General features: G+C 46.1%; 1 protein-coding gene across 1 annotated transcript in view; it reads left to right on the plus strand.

Annotated features, from left to right (window-relative positions):
• The window catches only part of LOC132828268 (trichohyalin-like), a 109,656-nt gene that overhangs the window by 20,532 nt on the left and 64,251 nt on the right, over window positions 1-24,873 (plus strand). The window contains exons 5-12 of the mRNA XM_060845243.1: window positions 5,464-5,610; window positions 9,598-9,688; window positions 11,677-11,772; window positions 14,533-14,717; window positions 14,941-14,998; window positions 17,699-17,757; window positions 19,943-20,159; window positions 21,182-21,366. Coding sequence (XP_060701226.1) covers window positions 5,464-5,610; window positions 9,598-9,688; window positions 11,677-11,772; window positions 14,533-14,717; window positions 14,941-14,998; window positions 17,699-17,757; window positions 19,943-20,159; window positions 21,182-21,366 — 1,038 coding nt within the window. The remainder of the gene's footprint in view (window positions 1-5,463; window positions 5,611-9,597; window positions 9,689-11,676; window positions 11,773-14,532; window positions 14,718-14,940; window positions 14,999-17,698; window positions 17,758-19,942; window positions 20,160-21,181; window positions 21,367-24,873) is intronic.

A 24,873-nucleotide genomic window follows, 5' to 3' on the forward strand; every position in this document is an offset into this window, starting at 1 on the left:
TTTCAGCTCTGATCTCCAGCATCTGCAGATCTCACTTTTTACCCAGAGTATATCTCCTGCCCTTTGCCTATCTCCTTATGTACCATCGCGATCCAAATAACCATCCAATACCCTCTCCTGAATCTGCCTCCTCCGCATTTCCAGGCTGTGCATTCTACACCCTAACTATTACACTGCAAGATGCAAGCAGGCCACTCAGCCCATCAACTCCATATCGACCCTCTGACGAGCATCCCATCTAGATCCAACTCCCTACCCCTGTAGTTCCCAAGGCTAATCCAGCTGGCCTGTACATCCCTGAACACAATGGACAATTTAGCATGGCCAATCACCCATCTTTGGATTGTGGGAAGAAACCCACGCAGACACAGGGAGAATGTGTAAACTCCACACAGCCAGTCACCCGAGGTGGGAATTGAACCCAGGTCCCTGGTGCTGTGAGGCAGTAGTGCTTAACCACTGAGCCACCGTGCGCATCTTCAATCTAACCTTATCATTTCTAATTGCTGGAATCAATTTTATAAATTGCTTCGGCACTCTCTCCCGTGTGTTCAGATATTTCCTACAATGTGGTGTACATGATACTGCCAGTGAGGTCTAACAAGGGTTTTGTACAAATTCAGCACCACCTCCTTGCTCTTGTACTCTATGCTTCTCAGAAAGCTGAGGACGCTAATTAACTCCTCTCTCCGCCTGTCCTGCTCAATGATCTGTGCACATACACACCCAGGTCCCTCTGCTCCTGCCCCTCCTTTCAAATTTTACACCTGATTTTATATTGTCACAGAGTTATAGACTCCTACAGCACGGAGACAGGCCCTTTGGCCCAAACTGGTCCGTACTGACAAAAGTGTCCGTCCACACAAATCCCATTTCCCTTCACTTGGCTCCTATCCTTCTAATCCTCTCCTATCCATGTATCTGTCCAAATTGCCTTTTAAATGTTGTTAATGTACCTGCCTCAACCACTTCTGCTGGCAGCTCATTCCATTTGCATAGCACCCTCTGTGTAAACGTTGTCCCTCAGATTCCCTTTTATTCTTTCCCCCCTAACCTTAAACTGATGGCCTCTCTATTCCTTGATTCCCCAACCCTGGGGCAAAGACTGAGGGCATTCACCCTATCCATGCCTCTCATGATCTTATACACCTCTATAAGATCTCCCCTCAGTCTCCTACGCTCTAAAGAAAAAAGTCCTAGCTTGTCCAACCTCTCCCTCGAACTCAGACCCTTGAATCCCGGCAACATCTTTGCAAATTTCTTCTGCACTCTTTCCAGTTTAATAACATCCTTCCTGTAACGAGGTGACCAAAACTGAACTCAATACTGCACATGCAGCCTCACCAGTGTCCTCTATAACTGCAACATAACTTCCCAACTTCTCTACTCATTGTCCCGACTGATGAAGGCCAGTGTGCCACAAGCCTTCTTCACTGCCCTGTCTACCTGGGACTCCACTCTCAGAGAACTGTGCACCTGAACTCCAAGGTCCCTCTGTTCCACTGCACTCCACCATGAATCTCCTACCTTGATTTGACTTTCCAAAATACAAGACCACACAGTTATCTATGTTAAACTCCATTCGCCATGTCTCGGCCCACCTCCCCAGTTGATCAGGTCCTGCTGCAGTTTCTGAGAACCTTCCTCCCTGTCCACGATACCTGCTATTTTAGTGTCATCTGCAAACTTACTCATCATACCATGTACATTCTCATTGAAATTATTGATATCAACAACAAACAGTAATGGGCCCAGCACTGACCCCTGAGACACTCCACTACCCACAAGCCTCCAGTCTGACAAGCATCCTTCCACTATTACCCTCAACTTCCCAGATTCCATGCCATTTAACCTTCCAGAGCGGCCTACTATGTGGAACCTTATCAAAGGCCTTACTGCAATCCATACAGACTATGAGACAGTGAGGACTGCTGATGCTGGAGGTCAGAGTTGAGAGTGTGTTGCTGGAAAAGCACAGCAGGTCAGGCAGCATCCACGGAGTAGGAGAATCAGCATTTCGGGCCAGAGACCTTCATCAGGAAGGCCGGAGCCTTCATTCTTCATTCCAGATAAAGGGCTCCTGCCTGAAACACTGATTTTCCTGATCCTCAGATGCTGCCTGACCTGCTGTGCTTTTCCAGCAACATACTCTCAACTCCATACAGACTACATCTACCACCCTACCCTCGTCATCCTTCCTGATCACCTCATCAAAGAGCTCTAACAAATTTGTGAGGCATGATCTCCCACGCACAAAGTCACACTGATTATTTGTAATCAAACCCTGTCTTTCCAAATCCATGTAGATCTTATCTCAGGATTTTCTCAACTAACTCTCCCACCACAGAGGTTAGACTTACTGGTCTAGAGTTCCCAGGTTTTTCTCTGCAGCCCTTCCTGAATAAGGGCATAACATTCGCTGCCCTCCATTCTTCCATAACCGTACCCATGGCTAACAATGATGCAAAGATATCAGCCAGGGACCCTTCAATTTCTTCTCTAGCCTGTTGCTGTGTTCTTGGATATGTCTGGTCACGGACAGAAGACCTGTCCACCTTCATACATTCTAATACATCCAACAGCTCCTCTACTGTGAGATGGACTGTCCCTAAGATATCACCATTAACTAAGGCGTGTGGGATGTATCAGTGTGTGACAGAGAGGGGTGTGGGATATATCAGTGTGTGACAGTGAGGGGTGTGGGGTATATCATGGTGTTACAGTGAAGGGTGTGGGGTATATCAGTGTGTTACAGTGAGGGGTGTGGGGTATATCAGTGTGTTACAGTGAGGGGTGTGGGGTGTCAGTGTGTTACAGTGAGGGTTTTGGGGTATATCAGTGTGTTACAGTGAGGGGTGTGGGATATATCAGTGTGTTACAGTGAGGGGTGTGGGGTATATCATTGTGTTACAGTGAGGGTTTTGGGGTATATCAATGTGTTACAGTGAGGGATATGGGGTATATCAGTGTGTTACAGTGAGGGGTGTGGGGTATGTCAGTGTGTTACAGTGAGGGGTGTGGGGTATATCACTGTGTGACAGAGAGGGGTGTGGGGTATATCAGGGTGTTACAGTGAAGGGTGTGGGCTATATCAGAGTGTTACAGTGATGGGTGTGGGGTATATCAGTGTGTTAAAGTGAGAGGTGTGGGATGTGTCAGTGTGTTACAGTGAGGGGTGTGGGGTATATCAGTGTGTTACAGTGAGGGGTGTGGGGTATATCAGTGTGTTGCAGTGAGGGGTGTGGGGTATATCGTGTGTTACAGTGTGGGGTGTGGGATATATCAGGGTGTTACAGTGAGGGGTTCTGGGGTATATCAGTGTGTTACAATGAGGGGTGTGGGGTATATCAGTGTGTTACAGTGAGGGGTGTGGGGTGTAATAGTGTGTTACAGTGAGGGGTGTGGGGTATATCAGTGTGTTACAATGAGGGGTGTGGTGTATATTAGGGTGTTACAGTGATGGGTGTGGGGTATATCAGTGTGTTACAATGAGGGGTGTGGGGTATATCAGTGTGTTGCAGTGAGGGGTATGTGGTATATCAGTGTGTTACAATGTGGGGTGTGGGGTATATCAGGGTGTTACAGTTAGGGGAGTGGGGTATTTCAGTGTGTTACAATGAGTGGTGCGTGGTATATCAGGGTGTTACAGTGAGGGGTGTGGGGTATAACAGTGTGTTACAGTGAGGGGCTTTGGGGTATGTCAGTGTGTTACAGTGAGGGGTTTGGGGTGTATCAGTGTGTTACAGTGCAGAGTTTTGGGGTATATCAGTGTGTTACAGTGAGGGGTGTGGTGTATATCAGTGTGTTACAGTGAGGGGTGTGGGATATATCAGTGTGTTACAGTGAGAGGTTTTGGGGTATATCAGTGTGTTACAAGTGAGGGGTGTTGGGACTTATCAGTGTGTTACATTGAGGGGTGTGGGGTATATCAGTGTGTTACAATGAGGGGTGTGGGGTATATCAGTGTGTTACAGTGAGGGGTGTGGGGTATATCAGTGTGTTACAGTGAGGGGTGTGGTATATCCATGTGTTACAGTGAGGGTTGTGGAGTATATCAGTGTGTTACAGTGAGGGGTGTGGGGTATATCAGTGTGTTACAGTGAGGGGTGTGGGGTATATCAATGTGTTACAGTGAGGGGTGTGTGATATATCAGTGTGTTACAGTGAGGGGTGTGGGATATATCAGTGTGTTACAGTGAGGGGTTGGGGTATATCAGTGTGTTACAGTGAGGGGTGTGGGGTATATCAGTGTGTTACAATGAGGGTTTTGGGGTATATCAGTGTGTTACAAGTGAGGGGTGTTGGGGCATATCAGTGTGTTACATTGAGGGGTGTGGGGTATATCAGTGTGTTACAATGAGGGGTGTGGGATATATCAGTGTGTTACAGTGAGGGGTGTGGGGTATATCCGTGTGTTACAGTGAGGGGTGTGGGGGTATATCAGTGTGTTACAGTGACCGGTGTGAGGTATATCAGTGTGTTACTGTGAGGGGTGTGGGGGTATATCAGTGTGTTACTGTGAGGGGTGTGGGGCATATCCATGTGTTACAGTGAGGGGTGTGGGTTATGTCAGTGTGTTACAGTGAGGGGTGTTGGGATATATCAGTGTGTTACAATGAAGGGTGTGGGGTATATCAGTGTGTTACAATGAGGGGTGTGGTATATATCAGTGTGTTACTGTGAGGGGTGTTGGGGCATATCAGTGTGTTACATTGAGGGGTGTGGGGTATATCAGTGTGTTACAATGAGGGGTGTGGGATATATCAGTGTGTTACAGTGAGGGGTGTGGGGTATATCCGTGTGTTACAGTGAGGGGTGTGGGGGTATATCAGTGTGTTACAGTGACCGGTGTGAGGTATATCAGTGTGTTACTGTGAGGGGTGTGGGGGTATATCAGTGTGTTACTGTGAGGGGTGTGGGGCATATCCATGTGTTACAGTGAGGGGTGTGGGTTATGTCAGTGTGTTACAGTGAGGGGTGTTGGGATATATCAGTGTGTTACAATGAAGGGTGTGGGGTATATCAGTGTGTTACAATGAGGGGTGTGGTATATATCAGTGTGTTACAATGAAGGGTGTGGGGTATATCAGTGTGTTACAATGAGGGGTGTGGTATATATCAGTGTGTTACTGTGAGGGGTGTGTGGTATATCAGTGTGTTGCAGTGAGGGGTGTGGGGTGTATCAGTGTGTTACAGTGAGGGGAGTGGGTTATATCAGTGTGTTACAGTGAGGGATGTAGGGTATGTCAGTGTGTTACAGTGAGGGTTGTGGGGTGTCAGTGAGTTACTGTGAGGGTTGTGGTGTGTCAGTGTGTTACAGTGCGGGGTGTAGGGTATATCAGTGTGTTACAGTGAGGAGTGTGGGGTGTCAGTGAGTTACAGTGAGGGGTGTGGGGTGTCAGTGTGCTGCAGTGAAGGCTGTGCTTTGACCATGCTTCCTTCCCTGATGTCGGGGACTCTCAGTCAGACGGAGGTATGGAAACTCTGGGTCCAACTTCGACGCAGTGAGCCCAATCTACTCGGCCACCTGGAAGATTTCCTGTCCAAGGTTTCTGTTCAGATCCAGGATGCTCAGAATGAGAAGGAGGATTTGGAACGCACCCTCAAAAAGTGAGTAATTCAGTGTCCAATCACTTTATTGCCTCCTGCATCGACTGTGGAACAGATTAGTTGTAGAATAATTGTATAAATTGAGCTCGTCCTAGCTGCGACCTGCACATATGTATAGAAGTTGCTGAATCCAAATCTGTCTCTACAAAGTTCAGTTGCAAAGTCTGAGAGGGCTGGAGAGGGGTAAAAATTTACAGTTTACAAAACTGTCTTCAAATCTACGTGACTAACAGCTCAGAATTTCTAAGCAGCATCAAGTTGGAATTAGTATTCAACAGAAATGTTTTGAGACAGTTGGATGCTTTGGTTGTAATTGTCCAGTAATCCTTACTTTCTGTAACAAATTGCAAGAGTTGAAAGGGTGGGAAACATAACAGTCCTGTTTATAAAAAACAAGAAGAAAGAGCGTGGGTATCTCAGGGCCAGATAGTTTCACATCAGTAGGCCAACTATTGGAATTCAACGTGTGGTAAAAGGGTTCCTCAAACATCACATCATTCAGCAGAATCTACAATCATTGATGCCAGGAAAACCACACTTTACAAATTTGTTCGAGCTTTCTATGGAAGATGTAATGTGAAGGCTGGATAATGGAAAGCCAACAGATGTGGTGTAATGTGTATACAAGACGTGGTCGATAGAGTGGCAATTAGTCAGTTATTATATGGGATGAGCTCCCTGAATGTGAGGTAATGTATTGGCATCGACTGAGGTTAGGCTACTGGACGAAAAAAAGTAGACTCGAAGGAAATGGGACAAATTTGGGCTAATGGATTGTATTTATCGGGCTACTCCAAGGATCAGAACTTGGCCTCAACTATCTATAATCTGTATTCATCAGTTGGGTGAAGGGACTGAGTTAATAATACCCAAATCTGCTGTCTCGGGACTCTATGAATGGCCGGACACTGAGTAGCTCAGAGGAACAGAGATAACTTGGGGTGCTTTTCCACAATCCCCGAAGGTGGCAATACAGCTAATTAGAGTACTGAAGAAGGCAGCTAGGACACTTGCCTTGATCAGTTGAAGCATAGATTATAAACGCAGGGAGATTATGTTGGAGCTGTACAGAATTTTGGTCAGACCACAGTTGGAGGACGGTGTGCAGGTCTGGTCACTGTGTTACAGGAAGGGTGTGATTACACTGGGGGAGGTGCAGAGGGAATTCATCAGGGTGCTCCCTGGGATGGAACATTTCAGGGATGAAGAGAGGCTGGATAAGCTCAGGATGTTTACTCTGGAGCAGAAAAGGATGAGGGGGGAACCTGATAAGATGATCGGGGCATAGACAGCACTGCTGGAATATTGCGTGCAATTCTGGTCTCCTTCCTATCGGAAGGATTTTGTGAAAGGGTTTAGAAAAGATTTACAAGGATGTTGCCAGGTTCAGAGGGTTTGAACTACAGGGAGAGGCTGAACAGGCTGGGGCTGTTTTCCCTGGAGGCTGAGGGGTGACCTTATCAAGAGGCATGGATACGACAAAATTTTTTCCCCAGGGTGAAAGCATCCAAAACTAGAGGGCATAGGTTTAAAGTGAGAGGGGAAAGGGACCTAAGGGACAACTTTTTCTCGCACAGAGTGGTACGTGTATGGAATGAGCTGCCAGAGGATGTGGTGGAGGCTGGTACAATTACAGCATTTAAAAGGCATTTGGATGGGTATATGAATAGGAAGGGTTTGGAGGGATATGGGCCGGGTGCTGGCAGGTGGGACTAGATTTATTGAGGATATCTGGTCAGCATGGACGAGTTGGACCGAAGGGTCTGTTTCCGTGCAGGTTAACTCTATGACTGAATGATGGGGAGTGGATAGGAAACTGTTATTCCCCTGAGCTGAAGGGTTGATAATAAGGGGCATAATTTTAAAGTGAAAGGTAGGAGGTTTAGAAGGGATGTGAGGAAAAATGTTTTCACCCAGAAGGTGGTAGAGGTCTGAACTGGAGACCTGGGACTCGAGCCGAGGTGAAAAGCCTCCTTAGCTTTGTAAAGAATTTGGATGGTCACTTGAAATGTCATAACACTCAAGGCTTTGGGCCGAGTGTGGAGCAGTACGACTGGTGTAGGTAGTAATAAGCTGGGTTGTAGGGACTTGATGGGCCAAAGGGCCTGTACTATACTGTATGATGTAAAGATGTTGCTAAGATTGATACCAGGTCAGTCGATGGGCCAGAACACGGCAGTGACTGGGGTAGGAGTGGGAACAGCTCCAATATAATTCCCAGCCCTAATGAGACAATGTCAAATCTTTTGGTTCCATTGGTCCTTGAAGGAAGCTCCATGGAAAGGCATTTGGAATTGTCTGCTTTGCCCAATGGAAGGGTGACATCCTTTACATTGATGGGACAACGTTAACCATCACAAAGATGGATTCGGACGGAGTGGGTGGAATTTTACTGCGCCCCCACCTGCTCAGGCGTTGAGCTGGGGAAGGGGGAGGGTGAAACCGAGTGCCATGCCAACAGCCATCCACAGACTACTACATTGTATCTTACCATCAGGGGGTGGGGGCTCCAACTGAGGTCCTGAATTGACCAATCAGTGGTCACTTCAGGCCCTCTGCCCACTGGTGCTGCTATGTTGGCAGTGGTGGGTGGTCTACGCTGCCCATGGTGAGGATGGCATGTAAGACCTGGCTGTCCTTTTTACAGACATGGGGGCCTGATGAAGGATCTCCCACCAAAAACAAGCAGACCCCTCATTCCTGTGTATTCCAGCTGCCCTCCTCAGCCAGCCCCCAACCCTCACACTGGGGCTCACTGCCATTCACATCCCAGACTTACCCCAGTTAGTTAATTATGTAGGCACTTCGGACTTAAGAGCAGGAGTGGCTAAATCAGCCCTTCGAGCACACTCTGCCATTTAACATGGTCATGGCTAGTCTCATCCTGGTCTCAACTCTACACTCCTCCCTGATCCGCGTAGCCCTGCATCCCGCTTTTCATCATAGAATCCCTACAGCGTGGAAACGGGCCCTTCTGCCCCTCGAGTCCACATTGACCCTCCGAAGACTAGCCCACAAAGAACCAACCTCCTATTCTATCCCTGTAATCCTGCATTCCCCATGGCTAACCCACCTAGCCTACCGAAGACTGGACACATGGGGTAACTTAGCATGGCCAATCCACCCTGACCCGCACATCTTTGGATTGTGGGAGGAAACCGGAGCACCCGGAGGAAACCCATGCAGACTCGGGGAGAATGTACAAACTCCACACAGACAGTTGCCTGAGGCGGGAATCGAACCCGGGTCCCTGGCGCTGTGAGGCAGCAGTGCTAACCACTGAGTCACTGTGCCGTCCGACTGAAACATTCCTGTTTCTTTTTTCCCTCTGTTGGTCAGTTCTGCCTCTGCTGCACTGTGTGGGAGTGACTTTCACCGATCCACAACCCGCTGAGGGAACTAGCTTCAGCTCATCCCAGGTTTGGTCCTTCCTCCTCCTACTCCTTACCTCTGACCTCTTGTTCGGGATTGTCCCACGAGGTGGATCATCTGTTCAACGCCCACCTTATCAATCCCCTTCAGCATTTTATACACCCCCAATCAGACTCCCTCCCCCTTCAGTCTTCTGAACTCCAGTGAGTACAAGCCCAAGGTACGGCAGCCCTTTCATCCTCGAGTCAACCCGGTGACCCTCCCCTGAACTGCCACTACATCCTTCCTCAAGTAAGGAAACCAAAATCGGACACAGTGTTCCAGTGTTCCATTACCTTCTATAATTATAACAACACTACTTTTATAATCCAGTCATTTTACAATAAATGCCAGGATTTTGGGAGCCTTTTTTTTATTATATTAACAATGTGAAGGCTCTGAAATGATTGCTGGATGATGAGTGAAAGTGGGCTCAGTCCCAGCTACATTTACATTATTGGAAGATTGATGAGATGATGGGTTCAGGAAAGGATCTGGTCAACCATCCCTGTAACTCCTGGGTGCCTGGACCCGGGCTGCCCTACTCAGAACTGACCATCTCTGCTTCTGCCACAGGAGAATGGTGGAACATAACACCGAGGTTCAGAAACTCTATGAGGAAATGGAACTCCAAATCACCAACGAGAAGGATCGGATTGAGACTGAAGTGAGTAATTCAGTTGTCAGGCTGAGCTCTGAGTGAAGTTGGTGAGCCTCCCTGCTTCGTTACAGAAGCTTCCTCACTGGGTTTACATAGCACAGCATTGGCAGAGATACTGTGAGTGTGTGTGTGTGTGTGTTTGTGTGCGTGTGTGTGTGTCTCTGTGTCTATGCTTGTGTGTGTTTGTGTGTGTGTATGTTTGTGTGTGGTTGTGTGTGTGTATGCTTGTGTGTGTGTGTGTTTGTGTGTGTGTGTATGCGTTTGTGTGTGTCTTTGTGTGTGTATGCTTGTGTGTGTGTGTTTGTGTGTGTATGCTTGTGCGTGTGTGTGTGTGTGTGTATGCCTGTGTTTGTGTATGCCTCTGTGTGTTTTTGTGTGTGTGTGTTTGTGTGTGTGTATGCTTGTGTGTGTGTGTGTATGTTTGTTTGTGTGCGTTATGTTTGTGTGTGTGTTTGTGTGATAAGTTGGTACAGACAGGTTAGATAGAAATAAGCTGGTTTAGACAGGGTAGATAGAGATAAGTTGGTATAGACAGGGTAGATAGAGATATGTTGGTATAGACAACGTAGATAGAGATATGTTGGTACAGACAGGGTAGATAGAGATAAGTTGGTATAGACTATGTAGATAGAGATAAGTTGGTATCGACAAGGTAGATAGAGATAAGCTGGTTTAGACAGGGTAGATAGAGATAGGCTGGTACAGACAGGGTAGACAGAGATACGCTGGTACAGATAGGATAGATAGAGATAAGGTTTTTCCCAGGGTGAAGGATTCAAGAACGAGAAGTCATGCTTTCAAGGTGAAAGGTGGTAAGTTTAAGGGGGATACACGCAGCAAATACGTCACACAGAGGGTGGTAGGTGCCTGGGACGTTGCCAGCAGAAGTGGTAGAGGCAGGCATGGTAGCTTCATTGAAGATGCGTCTGGACAGATGCAGGAGTAGGTAGGGAGCAGAGGGATACAGGTTTTCGCAAGGTCTGTGAAGGTTTGTAGTTCAGGCTGAGGGTTAGGGTGTAGGTTTGCTCGCTGAGCTGTAGGTTTGATATCCAGACGTTTCATTACCTGGCTAGGTAACATCATCAGTGGCAACCTCCAAGTGAAGCGAAGCTGTTGTCTCCTGCTTTCTATTTATATGTTTGTCCTGGATGTGGTTCCTGGGGTTTGTGGTGATGTCATTTCCTGTTAGTTTTCTGAGGGGTTGATATATGGTATCTAGATCTATGTGTTTGTTTATGGCGTTGTGGTTGGACTGGGACAACACATCTATCCTGGGACAGACTAAGCAAAGACATGCCAGAGAATTCCTAGAGGCCTGGCACTCCAACCACAACCTACAGCTCAGTGAGCAAACCTACACCCTAAGGGATACAGGTGCTTAGGAATTGTGCGATAGGTTTAGAGAGTGGATTTGGATCGGCTCAGGCTTGGAGGGCCGAAGGGCCTGTTCCTGGGCTGTAAAGTTTCTTTGTTCTTTGTTCTTTTGCAGTCAATAGTGACTGTGAGAGAGCAGACCATTCTTAAACTCATTCTAGGCTGTTTTTTGTAAAACGCTTTCAGATGTAATTATCAAGCTTTTGTAAAGATCTGACTGTTAGAGGCCACTACTGAAGTTTATAAAACAACTATCAATTTATATGGGCTTATGTTTGAAATATAAACCTTGTGATTTTTATAGTATCCCTCTTGGTTTTGAAGGAGTTGCCAGCCTATGGAGTTAACATCACTGGGATATCAGTGATTCCATTGAGGGTTTCCATCAGATTGAGGCTTCATTGCTGCCTTCGCTGGTCACAGCTTGATTCCCAGAATTGTTGTCAAATTATCAAACTGCTAAAGTGGGAGAAGAGTTCCCTCTGTCTGGAGTTTGGGCGTGACAGGATACCCACTCCACTATCCCAGGGTACACAGGCAGCATGCGCTTTCCAGGATGACTTGTGTTCTCTCCCCCCCTCTCTCTCTCTCTCTCTCTTTCTCTCTCTCTCTGTGTTTAGAATACGGTGAAGCTCCACGCTCAGAGCCAGGACTTGCAAAAGGAGCTGGACAGCAAACAGGAGCAAGTGCAACATCTGGTCCAAATGCAGGCAGAGGTAAGCCAGAGGGGTTCTCCTGGTGTTCATGTTAAATAGCACCCTCTGCATCCAGCCTGGATTCCCCTTCCTGGAGATGGGAAATTCATAAACTGGAAACGGGTGTAAAACCTGAAGATGGGATGGGTGAAAGACTCAGAGTAAGTTTTGAGAAGACTTGTAGCCCAGGTTGAGGTTCTGGATGTCGGCTTGCTCACTGAGCTGGAAGGTTCATTTTCAGACGTTTCGTCACCGTACTCCTTAACATCATCAGTGGAAACCCAAGGAAAGCCAAACATATAAATAGAAAGGAGGCTACACTTCATCCAGAGGGTCACTGATGATGTAATCGAGTATGGTGATGAAATGCCTGAAAACGAACCTTCCAGCTCAGTGAGCAAACCTACATCCAGAAAGACACATGGGCAGCTGGAAGGGAACCAGCAGCTTTGCTGGATCAGGCCAAGCAGGTAAATACAATAAGTTAGAGATAGGTCATTTGGCCCATCTTGTCTGCTGCCCCATTCATTAAGATCATAATTGATCACTGCAAGTCCATGTGCAAACACACAATGCCCTGAGGGAGGGAATTCCAAGTGACAGTGAAGGATATATTTCCAAGTCACGATGGTGTTTGGCTTGGAGAGGAATTTGCAGGGGGTGGTGTCCCCTTGTCTTCCCTTGTTCATCTAGAGGGAGGTGGTTGTGGGTTTGCAAGGGGCTGTCTGAGGATCTTTGGTGAATTTCTTCAGTGCTTCTTGTAGCTGGTACACTCTGCTGAGACTGGTGGATAGGTTGAGGGATAAAATGCTGCTTTGTGCTTGAGGGGTTTGAGCTTCTTGAATTCTGTTGGAACTGCAGCTATTCAGGAACAGTCTGTGGCCTCGACCCCATGTTCCTGCCCTTCTCTGGATATCCTGAAGCTCAGGAGGATTGCACACAGCATCTCTCTCTTCTTTCCTGCTGACAAGGACGTGGTGCATTCCTGCATCTTGTACAGATGGGCAGGAACTGTTTATGGTAGTTGAAAAATTCAGGTGAACAGGGTTCTAGCCAGCTTCCTGTTGTCCTCATGGTAAGATCAGAGATATCTGCTGTGGTCGAGCCACAGTGTAATACACGAAATGTTACTGCACAAGGTCACGGTGTTTGTGGCAATATATCAGGGTGCACTGAGATTGGTTCTATAACAGCAAATCGACCTTTATCAGGTTGGCAAACTAACCAATAGAGTACCATGCTGGAAATTAAACTCTTTCTGATTTACATTAATGTGTTGGGTGAAGGGGCTGATTGTGTCACAGCTGATGAGTTAAAGCTAGGGGGAGGAGTAAGATATGAGGAGGGTGTAAAAATTCTGCAAAGGGACATTGATGGATTAGGCAAGTGGGTGAAAATAAAAATGGCAGCAAGATGCACCTCTTTGTAAGAAGAGTGGAGGAGCAGAAAATTACTTCCGTGGAAGGTGACTGTAACATAGTGTGGTACAGAGAGATCTGGGTCTCCTTTAACACCAATCCCTACCATCTAACCTGCTGGCCCAGCCACTAATTCAGGCAAATAGGATGGGGGCCTTCAGTTCAAGAGAAATGAAGCATAAAAATGGTGAGGTCTTGTTACAATCTCTCAGACATCAATGCTGGGGTATGGAGGACAGTTTTGGTTTGCTTATTTAAGAGGGATATACTTGCATTAGAAACAGGTCAAAGAAAGTTCAAAAGGCTGATTCCTGGCCTGGAATGGATGTGTTATAAGGAAAGATTGTACAGATGTTTCTCTTTCCTTACCCATGAGTGATTAGCAAAATGAGAAGGCATTGTATTCAATTGTACAGATGATAATGGGGCTTGACAAGGTAGATGCCAAGCGGATGGGGATGATTTCGAACTGAGAGATTGTTTAATAACAGATCTCCAATTTATGACAGTGATGGGGTTAAATATTATCTCTGAAGGTCAATAATGTTTGGAATTATTGTCCCCAAGGAGGAATGAAGGTTGAGCCATTGATTATGTTCATGTATGAGTTGCACAGATTATCGAGTTTTGAGAAGATTTGTAGCTTAGGTTGAGGTTCTGCATGTGGGTTTGTTCACTGAGCTGGAAGGTTCATTTTTAGATGTTTCATCACCCTACTAAGTAACATCTTCAGTGAGCCTCTGGATGAAGCACTGGTGGTATGGCCCATTTTCTATTTATGTGCTTGGGTTTCCTTGGGTCGGTGCTATCATTTCCTGTGGTGATGTCATTTCCTGTTCTTTTTCTCAGAAGGTGGTAAATGGGATCCAAGTCAATGTATTTGTTGATTGAGTTTCAGTTGGAACAGTTCCAGTTCTAGGAATTCTCGTGTGTATGTCTGTTTGGCTTGTGCTAGGATGGATGTGTTGTCCCAGTCAAAATGGTGTCTTTCCTTATCTGTATGTAAGGATACTAGTAAGAGTGGGTCATGTTGTTTTGTGGCTACACCTTAGGAACCACATCTCCTGCTCCTGTTTCTTAGAAGACACAGAAAAGAGACAATTTAGATAAAGGGAAACTAAAGTAACACTTTCAGGTGTACCAAGGTGGAACAGAAGGTAATTTATAGTGTTAACGGTAATATTTGGCAGATAGCAGCAATTCTCCGTTATTAGGAGAGGGAATGACAGATCCAGGCCAATTTCTGAAACAATGGGAATGATGGGATTCACTCATCTGAAGCCATTGTACCATCTCTATGTTGAAGGAAATGTGTAATCATCCCTAAGCTGATTATCCCATGCATGCATTTCCCGTCTCCCAGTTACAGGCAGAACTTGCCTCCCTGCGCAGTAAGGAGAATGGGGCCATCACCGAAATTGAGATGCTCAAAGTGACCAATCAGGAGCTGGAGACGAGGCTGGAACAGATCCAGCAGGATCTTCAGGAAGCCCGGGATCAGCTATTGGATCAACAGAAGGAAGCAGCCCAGCGAGAGGAGAGAGAGGGGTAAGAGAGTGTGTATACACCCAAAGTGCCATGTCCACATTGTGTACACAGGGACAGTGTGAACATGCAGCATAGCCTCACTACTCTGTTCAGTGAGCCACTGTAGTTCCTAACCCAGCAAATTCCTGCTAAACAATAGGACAATGGGATTTGGTCTGGCATATGTGATTGAGGTGCCAGTGAGTGAGCATATCTAACAATAACAATCATGCATTTATTCCAGAGAGCGGGAGCAACCTCCCAGCAATGATGGGCTCTACGTCACTGAAGTCGATCCACAGGTAATGAGGAATGGGCACTCTGTGGCTAATTATGTAAATAGACTGCGTCAAAATCATTGAACATTTCTATGGACTTCCAAAGCATTTGGTCAATTTTCCAGAAGGTGAATGATATCTAAAGATGAAGCTTATAAACAGGAGAGCCATTATTGACCTGGTTAGAACATTATCATTAGTCCTTCATATACAGAGAGTGTAGGCAGGAAACAGTGCAGTGAAATGTGATGAGGATTTTACTTGAACCTCCATTATTAACTATGATCACTCATGACTTGGATGTTGGGATAGAAAACTATCTATAAATGAGACGGTTTCTGTGTGTAAAAGCAGAAGGTTGTAAAACGTTATTTGTAGGTTTGTGAGGAGGTAAAACTGTTGTCAAAACAATTTGGATCAGAAAAGGATTTTCCAGGGTTCTTTCAAAAATGGTAAGAAGCTACAAACTGTGGAAGATCAAGTAGATAACGGGGTCAAATATCAAGGAAAATTATACAAAATAATTCCAAAGTCTGGCTTTAACATTGACCCGCATGTATACTCGTCTATGAAATGCACTGTTCCAATTATGCAAAGCCATGGATGTATCTAATCTGGAATACTGAGTTCAGTTCTGGGCATCACACTTTAGGAACAATCCATTAGACTAGGCGGGTGGAGAGCAAACATTTACCCCACTGATATCTGAACTCCAAGGGCTAAACTTCAAGGAGAGATTACACAAACTGGGGTTATATTCCCTGGAATTTACAAGGTTTAATGGTGATTGGAGGGAGGTTTGCAATTTATGTGAAGGATCTAGCAGGGTCCATAAAGAGAAGCCATTTGAGTCTGGGATTCGGAGACACATTCAGAATGTTAGCACCAGGTCTTTCAGGAGTGAAGTTAGGAAACACTTATTGATACAAAACCTGGGAAATATTTGGCACTTTCTTTTGCAAGCGACAATTGATTCAAGATTATTAGTTTAATTTTAAATATGTCATAGATAGATTGATTGAAATACAAGGGATATGGGATAAAGGTGGGCAAGTGGACTTCGGTCACAGATCAGTCATGATCTGATTGGATGACAGCAGAAGCGTGTGGACAAAATGGTGTCCTCCTTCTCCCATGTACAGGAACCAGTGAGTATGATGGAGACCTCATTCTCAGTTGGTCATTTGCTTTGCTTAATGTCTGCTTTGAACTTGGCTTCAGATACAATCACCTGTTGGTGACATTTTATTCAAAACCGTTTTGCTTTTGCCCTGAAAATGTGACGTTAATATAAACACACAGATTTAAATTTAAAGGGTGATTTTTAAATACAAGATCTAACATTCTGCCAGCTTAAGGAGAAATGCAACCTGCCGTTCAGCTTAAATATGTCCCAGTAATAAAAGAGTGACCAGAACACCATAGATGCAGAACATCTGAGAAAGAAGGATCTTAATGGCTGAGTGATGCTTCAAGAGGGATTGTCTCAAGTGATTGAGGGGAGCATTACAGAGGAGAGTCTTCACAGGAAGACTTGAAGCTCTCGGTGTGGATTTTGGGGACAATAGTCTCTCCCTTTAGAAATGGGATGCTGAGTGAAGGATCTTTAGCGGAGTTAAGAAGCTAGTGAGATGGCTTTCGATATATAGGAAGGATGTTGTTAAATTAGAAAGGTTTCAGAAATGATTGACAAGAATTTTGCTGGGACTAGAAGGTTTGAGTTATAGGGAGATGCTGAATAGGCTGGGGCTATTTTCCCTGGACATTCAGAGACTGAGAGGTGACCTCATAGAGGTTTGCGAAACCATGAGGGTCATGGATTAGGTGAAGAGCCAAGGTCTTTTCCCTGGGGTAAGGGAGTTCAAAACTAGAGGGCATAGGTTTAGGGTGAGAGGGGAAAGATATAAAAGGGACCTGAGGGGCAACTTTTTCACACAGAGGGTGGTGTGTGTTTGGAATGAGCTGCCAGAGGATGTGCTGGAGGCTGGTACAATTACAACATTTAAAAGACATCTGGTCAGATACATGAATAGAAAATGTTCGGAGTGACATGGGCCAAACGCAGGCAACTGGGACTAGTTCAGCTTAGGAAAACTGGTCGGCATGGATGGGTTGGGCCGAAGGGTCTGTTTCCGTGCTGTATGACTCGATGACCATATGAAATAAAATTTGAGAATAATCAATGTTCTCGAGAGGACTAGCCCTCTGGAATTATAAGCCGAGGCTTTACTTGGCGATTTAGGCCAACTAATGAGATGAGATTTGGAGAGAAACCTGAGACAGACGTGAACAAATTGAATTGGGAGCTGAATTATGCTCTTCCTTGTGTCTTTCCCTTCCTTCTGTTAGATTTAGATATGAGTCTAGCAGATAGAGGCAGGCCCTTCCTGTCGTGTTGAATACACATCCCATACAACATGTGTCCTCCTGGCTGTTTGCCGTGTGTTTCCGGCAGGAGGAGCTGTACCCCTGGGTTTTGAGCTGACGCTGGAGTTACCTCAGTGCTGAGTCATGAACTTTAAGGATCAGGCTTCTGGGGGCTCTAACAATTTACACTTTTTCTATTAACTTCCAATTTAAATTGTATTGTTTGTGGAGAACGTGGCTTCTTGAGCCTGAATAAGACAAGAGCCATATGAACTAGATCAACTCCAGAAGCACTGTGTCTTCAGAGAGTGGATGGTCATTGGCTTATTTCTTATCATCATTAGTTTTCCATTTCAGAAAGAGGCCAGGCAGAGGTGGGGATCTGACACCAGTCAGAGGTTTACAACGTCCGAGTGGTAAGTGACCAATCTCTGCCTTCTGAAACCTTTCAGCCCCACCACCAACCGCCCTATCCCATTCACAACCAATACATGGAAGCCAACTGCTGTTATGTTCTGTTTTAAATTCATTGGGGAACAAAAAGAGGTCATTCGGCCCCTCAAACCTCTCTGGTATTCAACTTGATCACTCTGAGTTGCCCCTATTGGCATTTGCCTGCCATTGATCCAAATTCTGAAATACCCAAAGAAACATATACCAATCTCAGTCGTGCAGACTGCAATTCTTCCCAAATTTTTGCAGCATGTTTCAGGGTGTGAGATTTCTAGATTTTCATGACTCTTTCTGTGAGCAATTGTTTCCTGGTTTCACTGGCTCTTTTTTATCCATTTGTGCGGTGTGTGTGTGTGTCACTGGCTGGGCCCAGCATATATTGCCCGTCCCTAGTTACCCTTGACAAGGTGGTGGTGAGCTGCCATCTTGAACCGCTACAGTCCTCCTACTGTAGGATGACCCGCAATGTCCTGAGGGAGGCAATTCCTGGATTCTGACCCAGAGGCACTGAAGGAATGGCGACATATTCCCAAGTCAGGCTGGTGAGTGGCTTGGAGGGATGTTTGTAGGGGGTGGTGTTCCCATGTAGCTGCTGCCATTGTCCTTCTAAGTGGAGGTAGTTGTGGATTTGGAAGGTTCTGCCTGAGGATCTTCAGTGAGTTCCTGCAGTGCATCTTGTAGGTTTTACACCCTGCTGTTACTGAGCGTCGGTGGGGGAGGGAGGAGGTGTTTGTGGATGTGGTGTCAATCAAGCGGGGGCTGCTTTGTCCTGGATGGTGTCAAGCTTCTTGAGTGTTGTTGGAGCTGCCCCCATCCAGGGTAAGTGGGGAGTATTCCATCACACTCCTGACTTGTGCCTTGTAGATGGTGAAAGTGAGGTCTGCAGATGCTGGAGATCAGAGCTGAAAATGTGTTGCTGGAAAAGCGCAGCAGGTCAGACAGCATTCAAGGAGCAGGAAATTTGACGTTTCCTGATGAAGGGCTTATGCCCGAAATGTCGAATTTCCTGTTCCTTGGATGCTGCCTGACCTGCTGCGCTTTTCCAGCAACATATTTTCAGCCTTGTAGATGGTGGGCAGGATTTGGGGAGTCAGTTATTCACTGCAGGTTTCCTAACTATTGACTCTTGTAGCCATTGCCTTAGGTTGATGTTTCATTATATTTCACCTTATAAAGCTTTGGATCATTTTCCCGATCAACATCTATCAATTGTTACGACACAGCAGTGAGCCCCTCTATTAATTAAACCAAACATCCAGAAAAGCTTACCGCGCCTCATAATCTTTTAAAATATGAGTGACAGAGTACTCCCAAATTCCACTATTTAAGGAAAATCTATCCATTTCTTCTTTAGCTCTAAAAGTGAACATTAAACAACAACTATTCACAACTCGAGGCCTACTTTCTCCTAACTGCTTGCTATCTGCCTCCAACTCTGTAACAATACACTGTTCCCATAAATGCCCCTGTTAAAATTACATCAACTTAATTTTCAAAACCCTACAGTAGCTGTTGTCTTCTGGTGTCAGTCGTCCTCTGGCTGTTGATCTCCCTGGATCCTCTTTGGATTTTTGCAGTAAAGATATTTCATTTGAAAAGGTACCTTTGATAGAGAGTGTTTTGCTAGCAGATACTCTGATGATGGTAGTTGGTCACTCTCTGTGGCTAACTCTCAAAATGCCAGCTTCTTTATACCTCAAATATCAGAGCGTCTCATTGGTTTGATGTTGTCAAAACAGTAAAAATCCAATTTGATTGGGTTTTAGTATCCTGGGGTATAATTTCAATTGAGTGGTTAAATTCAAACTGTTGTGAAACGTAGCAACCAAAAGTCAGGTATTTGTTTCAAAGCCAAATGTTACATATTTTCAAGTTTCCAGTACACTCTGAGACTGCGAGTTGGTCACACGACGGGTGCCTGCAAGCGCTCAGTGCAAAACAACTTCCACTCTCTATTAAAGATATAGTATATGACTTCAGCTTCACAATACAATACCACAGTCAGATCATTCTTAAATCGTTAAATACTCAAGAACATAAAAACCACGTTTATGGAACTTGTTTTCTCAGAGAGAGCATGAAATTCTGGCGGCTACCTTCAAATTAATGCAGTGCTCCATTGTTTTTCACCTTGCAACCACTCACCAGGCCTCAGAGGGACTTGGGAAGTCCAGGCCATGTGGCCCGCATCATTTCAATTGAAGAAGAACCGCTGCCACTACAGGTCCAGGAGGATGCTGGGATACAAAGGTTAAGGCTCACCAGACAGGAAGTTGACATGAGCACCATTGAAGATGGAGATACAGTCTTCGAAGAAAGAGCAGAGCCTTCATGGAGTGAAGGAGAGACACATCCTTCAAAAGAGGTAATGATCTGCTTTCTCTTTTTAAACCCACCCATGGCCCTCAATTGTCCATTCATTGGAGAGAGGCCTCAGCAAGCAACTGCCTGCCTTGCTATGGCCTCCTGAACATTTCCAAAAATAGCCCCCTCTTCCTCTGCTGACTTTGCCTTCAGTTATCAAGTTCTGAAACAACATTCCTAAAAATCCTGACTCTTGAGTTTTAAGACACTATTTAAAAATCAAGCCACTTTGTCATTTAATCAACCATTTCTATGGTAACTTAGTGTTAATCTTTTGATCTAATAATCATGAGGAGGCCTCTCAGGTGTAGACTGGGACCTATCAAAGCCTCTTTTCACTCCACCCAGCTCTGGCCACTTGGATACGATGACCCCAAAGAGCAATAGCAATCATTCCAAGGAAGGATATTCCCATCACAACAATGGCTGTACTACTGTGGCATTCTGTGGGTTTCAATTTTTCTAAATCCTGCCAAGAGGACCCTATTTGGAGCTGTCTTCCTACCTGTGTCCATTGTGCCTCAACTCGACAATGTGACAGGAAGTAACTCCCAATGGGCTTTCCAATTCCCCATGTGATTGGACAGGGGTCCTCGAAGATTAATTGGCTGATTCCCAGGAATATTGGGAGTGATCTGGCACTACCGGACATTCTGAGACTCCAACCTCAAATTGAGACCATATTGTGATCCAATCCCCTATCTAAGGTGCAGGCTCGTAGGGCTGAATGGCCTACTCCTGCACCTCTTGTCTATTGTCCAATGTCTATTAATTCAGCTCACAGACAGAGAGAGAGAGAGAGAGAGAGAGAAAGACTAAAGGAGTTGAAGTAAGACAGAGAGACTTGGACAGTTGGAAATGGAGACACGTGGAGGTAGATCAGGAAACAGGGTGAATGATAGAGTGAGACAGTCTATATGTTTATATATAGAATGAGGGAAACAGCTGATAATCCATTTTCTATTGAGATTGCTTCATAACTGGTGAGTGACTGTGGACCCTTTACGTGTTCCCGTCTCGCAGTTACAGGCGGAGCTTGTCTCTCTGCGCAGTAAACAGAAAGAGGCCATCACTGAGATTGAGATGCTCAAAGCGACCAACCAGGAGCTGGAGACAAAGCTGGAGCAGATCCAACAGGATCTTCAGGAAGCCCGGGATCGGCTGGTGGATCAACAGGAGGAGTCATTTCGCCGAGAGGAGACAGAAGGGTAAGAGAGCCTGTACATCTTTTGCACGACCAGTGTGGACAAAGTGGGCAGTGTGTACATGTACCACACTCTGAGTGCACACCTTGCACAGGGCCTAGTTAGCACCAGAATTATAAGCGACATATTGAAGTCGACCTGAGGGAAAGGGTGGAACAGTCTAACCCAGGGTTACCATACGTGTGTGTGTCTACATGGAGTGTGGTACCTTAGATTGGGGAGTGACTGACAGTGCTGACCATGTGCAAATCTGTCATGGCAATAACAGACATCTGCCCAAGGAAGAAGAAGAAGATTAGGTGTTTAATATTCCTGGGTACATGGTGTTTAGGAAGGATAGGAGATGAAGGAAAAGAACACAAGTGTTAAAGAAAATCCTGCAGTGCTGGAGAAAAACTATGCCTTGGAGGTTTTAAGGTAAGGATTGATTTAGATTAAGCTAAGGGACCAAGAAGAGAGTATATTTACATGACTCCCTGTTGTTGGGAGACCACCAAATGATGGGAAGGAATAAATCTACATGGAAATAGAGAGGTTTTAGAATTATAGAATAATTATAATGGAGAACGCCAAATGTAATAATGTAAAGGGCAAAGGGGGCAGCAGTTTTTGGAGTCTGCTCAGGGGTGTTTCCGATAGCAGTAAGTGTCCAGTCCAACAGGAGAGGAAGCACAGCTAGAGCTGGTTTCATTGGGAAAGATGTGGGGCCAGTAGGACACTTATTATTGGGACATTACTGGGGGACACTGAGATTGTATCACACAGTTGAGGGTGGTGGTGGAAAAGAACAATGAATAATTCAGAATGAGAATAAGGATATACAACTGGGAAAGAGCTGACTTCAGTGGAATAAGAACTGAGCAGAGAGACTGGAATGCCATGGTGGGTATGGGCTGCATGGTGGCACAGTGGTTAGCACTGCTGCCTCACAGCGCCAGAGACCCGGGTTCAATTCCCGCCTCAGGCGACTGACTGTGTGGAGTTTGCACGTTCTCCCCGTGTCTGCGTGGGTTTCCTCCGGGTGCTCCGGTTTCCTCCCACAGTCCAAAGATGTGCGGGTCAGGTGAATTGCCCGTAGTGTTAGGTGAAGGGGTAAATGTAGGGGTATGGGTGGGTTGCGCTTCGGCGGGTCGGTGTGGACTTGTTGGACACACTGTAAGTAATCTAGTTTAAAAGTTGGTGGGAAGACCTGTAGCTGAACAACGGCAATTTTCCCTGGAGCATCGGAGACCGAGGGGTGGCCTCACAGAAATTTATAAAATCATGAGGGACATACATAGGGTGAATAGCCAAAGTCTTTTTCCCAGGTTAGGGGTGTCCAAAATTAGGTTTAAAGTGAAAGGGGGAAGATTTAAAAAGGGCCTTTGGGGCAACATTTTCAACATGTAAGGAATGAGCTGCCAGGGGAAGCAGTTTGGGAGGTCATGTTGCGGCTGTACAGGACATTGGTTAGGCCTCTGTTGGAACATTGCGTGCAATTCTGGTCTCCTTCCTATTGGAAAGATGTTGTGAAACTTGAAAGGGTTCAGAAAAGATTTACAAAGATGTTGCCAGGGTTGGAGGATCTGAGCTACAGGGAGAGGCTGAACAGGCTGGGGCTGTTTTCCCTGGAGCGTCGGAGGCTGAGGGGTGACCTTATAGAGGTTTACAAAATTATGAGGGGCATGGATAGGGTAAATAGACAAAGTCTTTTCCCTGGGTTGGGGGAGTCCAGAACTGGAGGGCATAGGTTTAGGGTGAGAGGGGAAAGATATGAAAGGGACCTAAGGGGCAACTTTTTCACGCAAAGGGTGTTACGTGTATGGAATGAGCTGGCAGAGGAAGTGGTGGAGGCTGGTACAATTGCAACATTTAAAAGGCATCTGGATGGGTATATGAATAGGAAGGGTTTGGAGGGTATGGGCCGGGTGCTGGCAGGTGGGCCTAGATTGGGTTGGGATATCTGGTCAGCATGGACGAGTTGGACTGAAGGGTCTGTTTCTGTGCTGTCCGTCTCTATGACTCTAAAAGGTGGGGGTACAGTTAAAAAGGTGAATGGGATCAGAGAGACATGGGGGTATCTGTGCCTAAAGTGTTAAAGGTGCTGAAACAGGAACTGCTGAAGATACCCAGCAGGTTTGGCAGCATCTGCAGAGAGAGAAACAGGGTTACTGTTTCAAGTCGAGTGATTTTTCTTCAGAATTCGTTATTGTTGGGAAAAGGCGGTATATATGCTGTTGGCAGGACTGAGGGAGGGCTTGGAGGGGGAAAGGAGTGAGAGGATGGAGCCCAGAGTGTGAGGACAATATTGTAACAGATAAAGGAATGGACAATGGAATGCAGTGAGGAGGAAAAGCTGACAATGCAGGCTGTGAGTGGGTGACAGGAGGTTGGCCGTACTGAAAGCTGTGCACGTCAAGACAAGAGCTGGGGTGTGGGAGTGGAAACTACACATGAAAGGAAGTCTTCAGGCTCTCACATCATTCACTGGATGTTGAGACCTGAAGGCTGCAGGGTTCCCACGTGGGAAAATGAGCTGCTGTTCTTCCGGCTTGTCCTGAGCTGCCCTGGAGCACTGCAGCGATCCAGAGACAGTGACGTTGGCCACGGAACAGGGTGGGGTGTTGAAGTGGCAGGCGACTGGAAGCTCAGGGTTATTTTTGCAGACTGACACGACGAGTGGACTAGGGTGTCCATTCCATTCTCCCAGTATATCTTGCTCCACTTCATCTGTTCTGACCACAGTTTCACAACATCCTTCTGAAAGAAAGGAGACCAGAATTGCACACAATATTCTCACAGTGACCTCACCAACATCCTGTACAGCCGCAGCATGACCTCCCAAACTGCTTCCCCTGGCAGCGCATTCCTCATTCCTAGATGTTCAGCAAAGAGGTCACTCAGTCTGTGTTTTTTCCCCCCCCAGTGTAGAGGAGACCACACTGTGAGCAGCGAGTACAGTAGACTAGTTTATGAGAAGTGCAGGTAAAGTGCTGCTTCACCTGGAAGGTCTTTATGGGACCTTGGATACTGAGGAGGGGGGAGGTAAACGGCCAGGTCTTTACAGGGGAAGGTGCCACGGGGGCATGTGGTCTGGGGAGGTGTTGGGAGTGGACGAGGAGTGGACTAGGGTGTCCATTCCATTCTCCCAGTATATCTTGCTCCACTTCATTTGTTTTGATAATGTTACCCCTCTGCAGGAGATCCACGGAAATGTCCACCTTCTTCCTCAGCTGAGGATTCCATAACACCATGTTTGACAGGGCCCTCAAATATTTCCAACCTATCTCCTGCATTTCCACCCTCAGCCCCTCTCTTCCCTCCTGCAATAGCAAGAAGGCCTCCCTCGTCCTCACCTACAATTCCAGCTGCATCCACATCCAAAAAGTCCCACCAGACACTTATTCCCCTCCCTTCCTTCGCCAGTCTTCCACAGGGATTGTTCCGTCTGGACACTAGTCCACATTTTCTCCAAACAATGTGGATTTGAGTGATGCGAATGTAATTTGCCACATGTCAGCCCAAGCCTGG

This window comes from Hemiscyllium ocellatum, chromosome 26, assembly GCF_020745735.1.
Source record: "Hemiscyllium ocellatum isolate sHemOce1 chromosome 26, sHemOce1.pat.X.cur, whole genome shotgun sequence".
NCBI classification, from domain to species: Eukaryota; Metazoa; Chordata; class Chondrichthyes; order Orectolobiformes; family Hemiscylliidae; genus Hemiscyllium; species Hemiscyllium ocellatum.